General features: G+C 42.6%; 1 protein-coding gene across 4 annotated transcripts; it reads left to right on the top strand.

Annotated features, from left to right (window-relative positions):
• Positions 1-230: 230 nt before the first annotated feature.
• LOC108100814 (zinc finger protein 93) lies at positions 231-3510 on the top strand. 4 transcript variants are annotated; one of them, XM_017204893.2, is made up of 8 exons: positions 231-316; positions 408-508; positions 841-1001; positions 1063-1263; positions 1321-1753; positions 1815-2088; positions 2138-2341; positions 2407-3510. In XM_017204893.2, the coding sequence occupies exons 3-8, from the start codon at positions 846-848 to the stop codon at positions 2840-2842; spliced, it is 1704 nt and encodes a 567-aa protein (XP_017060382.1). In that variant the 5' UTR covers positions 231-316; positions 408-508; positions 841-845; the 3' UTR covers positions 2843-3510. The 4 variants fall into 4 exon arrangements, with proteins under 4 accessions (XP_017060382.1, XP_017060374.1, XP_017060397.1 ...); XM_017204900.2 differs by having other exon boundaries at positions 298-316; positions 436-508; XM_017204885.2 differs by having other exon boundaries at positions 247-508.

Here is a 3510-nt window from a genome sequence, read left to right as displayed (position 1 = left end):
TATAAAAAACTATTGAGGATCAAAAAATTTTAATATGTCTGAAAAGCTGAACCTCTGTTCAATTCTCCACACTATGCAGCTTCTTAACAAAAATTCTTGAATTGGATTATATGTGAAAAATGAATTGTTGAGTTCCCAGTGATACAGCACCTTAGGGAATGCCCTTAATATGGTCTTGGTATTTTTCGGTGTAAAACCAAACAAACCGTATTTTCATTCTTTGGACAACTACGGCCACACTTCTTCACACGTAAACTAATGTTCGACTGCTCTTTCTCTGAAAGTTGTGTTCTGTATCCATCCCTCTTTAGCAAGTGTAAGAACGAACGGGCAGAAAGTTATACTGCTGGAATTTGTTAGAGAAAGAAAAAACAATAATAAATATATTGCTTTCATTCCAAACAAAGTTTAAGTGCTCCAAAATATCATTAACAGTTGAGGAGGTTTTGAATCTACGTTGGGAGACCAGGCAGAGAGAATATTTTGGTGTGGTCTGGTTGCGTAAAAGGTAAATAGTTTTATTCAAAGATGGCAGAATAAAAATGGCCTGCGAGTTGGTCAACACCATAATTTAATGTTTCTTAAGCATGTTAAGCGCTGTTGCACTTGTCTGTTCAATGAATTTTATGTCACATACATTTTTTTTTGTCTTTTCGTCGCCATTTTTAATCAGTGTTTTTCGTAGGTAAATGCTGTACGCTATGTCCATCTCGCTTGTGCGCTTTAGAATTGGCGTCGCGCGTTTAAGTGTTGAAAAGCGCGGCGTGGCTGAAATATACAATACATAGTGGAAGATTTTTTATTACATTACACATTATGCTTGGATTTATTGATTTGTAGGCACAATGGAAGACCTCACCAAAAATATAATTTTTACAAATGCTATAAATGGGCAGCCGGCCACTATTCAGTATCAAACAGCGGATGGCACTATACTCAAACAACCAAAAATCGAGGGTCAAAAACCAGATCAGCAGCCGACCTTCTACTACACAACAAATGTGAGTAATGTTTTTGCTATATATATGAGTTATTTCTACTATTGCCAGTTGACTTGCGTAGGGCAATGGGGGAACTGTCAATCTTGCACAGCTAGCCACCACGGATGACAACAAGACGTGCTACATAGCTCAACCGGTGGGCGGCTACAACTACGCCCTGGTCAATGGGATGCCGCTCAACCAGGGCGCAGCACTAGGAATCGCTACTGTGGACGCCCAAGGTCGCATTCAGATCGTCAATCAGAACAAGCCTATTGCAGCAGTAAGCGATGACAGTCTATGCGAAGATCGGCAAAGTCAATTTATATCCTCGTTGCAGAATACTATATCTAACATTAGCTTCAAGTGTGACGTTTGCTCGGATATGTTTCCCCACCTAGCTTTGCTTAACGCCCACAAGCGAATGCATACAGAGGGAGAGCAGCAACAACAGCATAGCGCCCAGCAGAGTGGCAGCGAGTCAATAGCAGTGGTCAGTGCCCAGGGTCTGGTTCAGGCCCAAAACATCATCGGAAATGGACAGATGGGTCAGATACAGATAGTTTCTTCTGACACGCTAGAGCCAGTGCAGCAGTCTGTGATGCAGCAGCAGCAACACGAGTCCAAATCGAACAAGTGCATCAACTGCGGAAGCCCCTTACTACAACAGGCCAAGCGCAAAGGTTCAAAGCAATCGCGTTGCGAGTCTTGCATGCAGGCCGAACAGGCGGCACAGCAACAGCAACAGCAGCAGCTTTTTGTGGCGCAAGACGGTAGAGTATTTAACTTGGTATACCGAAACAGGCGGCATAAGATAACGCTTATCTTTGGCAGGTCAAATGGCGCATCCCGTGCAGATCATATCCACAACTCCTCAGGCGCAGGCACAGTTGCAGCAAATTGTGGCCGCGCAGACGGGTGGTACAACTCCCAAGAGGGAGCCGAGTAGTGGGTCCGGCCATCACCCTGTAAAAAAACGAAGTTCCCAGCAGATGACCAAATGCCAGAAGTGCAACGGCTCCGGAGTGGTGCTAGTTGGGCAGCACTCCCACGCCGCACATAGCGGGGTAGGCGGGTCGGTAAAGCAATCAGTTACTGTTAAAACTGAGTGAGTATAAAATATTGGTGCGACCCAATCCTACGCTAACAAAACCAAGGTGTTCGTCCTGCAGGAATCCGTCGAAACCCTTCAGTTGCAATATATGTGGTGGACTTTTTTCACGCTACTCAAGTCTGTGGTCACACAAAAAGCTGCACAGCGGAGAAAAAAACTACAAGTGCAGCATCTGTGGACTGGCTTTTGCGAAAGCCGTTTATTTGAAAAATCATGCCCGCATCCACACCGGTGAAAAGCCCTACAAGTAATAACGCTTTTTTGCTTGCTCAATTTTATTTTTCTTTCTACATAATTTTTATTTGTATTTAGATGTCAAACCTGCGGCATGCAGTTCTCACAATCACCACATCTTAAGAACCATGAACGCACGCACAGCGGCGAACGACCCTATGTGTGCGGAGTGTGCGACAAAGGATTTGCACGCCACGCTACACTTTGGAACCATCGGCGAATTCATACGGGCGAAAAGCCATACAAATGTGAAATTTGCGGATCGGCTTTTTCACAAGCGGCGCACCTTAAAAACCATGCCAAGGTGCACTCCGGGGAGAAGCCCTACAAATGCGAGATTTGCTCGGCGGCGTTTGCTGATCGTTTTGCACTTAAGCGCCACCGCGGTATACACCAAAAGTACGGCCAAACTGCTCCACGTCAGGCTAGTAGCGACGGAATGATAGTACACAAGCAGGAGATTCCAGACATGGATGACGAAGCCCAACAGGAGGTGATAATTGGCGGGTTATAGATAAGTATAACGACTGCAAATGCCAAGGCGATCGGCAGCTTATCGGAGCTAGCCGAGCAAAAGCTTTCATCTGACTATGAGGCAGGAGCTTACACTGCTCAACACTTTCCCGGAGGCTACGATGACCGCCTTCATTAGTTGCAAAGACATCGCGGAAAGCTGTTTTTGTGTGGACCAACTAAGCTCCATTATTCGCACGACGATTTTGGCATCGCATAATTTACTCTAAATTTCCTGTAGGCTTTATAAAATTGGGCGAATCCCAAAAACGCTTTTTTACGTTAAACAAACGAATAAACATAATTTATTTGGTAGCTTGTAAAATATATTTCGATTATAATTATGAAGCGCATATGTACATGTATTAATATATGTATATGGTATAGTATCTTTAAGTGTTATAGACTATTTCCTTATGCAAATTGTAGTTGTAATTAAATGGATTTAACGGAAATAACAAGACGGTGAAGAAACGTGCGAACCCAAAAAAAAAAAATACGTAAGAATATGCGCAGGATATATATATACGTATATATATATATATATATACAAGGCGTTTAATTATAAGATGAAAACTATTTAAATACAAATTATGAACTTATAAGTAAGTATTAAATAATACTACTGATATACATATTTGAATAAAATAACAATTTTTACTAACCCAA

This window comes from Drosophila ficusphila, unplaced genomic scaffold (assembly GCF_018152265.1).
Source record: "Drosophila ficusphila isolate 14025-0441.05 unplaced genomic scaffold, ASM1815226v1 contig_636, whole genome shotgun sequence".
Classification (NCBI taxonomy): Eukaryota; Metazoa; Arthropoda; class Insecta; order Diptera; family Drosophilidae; genus Drosophila; species Drosophila ficusphila.
The sequence above is the reverse complement of the archived record's forward strand: the minus strand, read 5'-3'. Positions and strand labels throughout refer to the sequence as shown.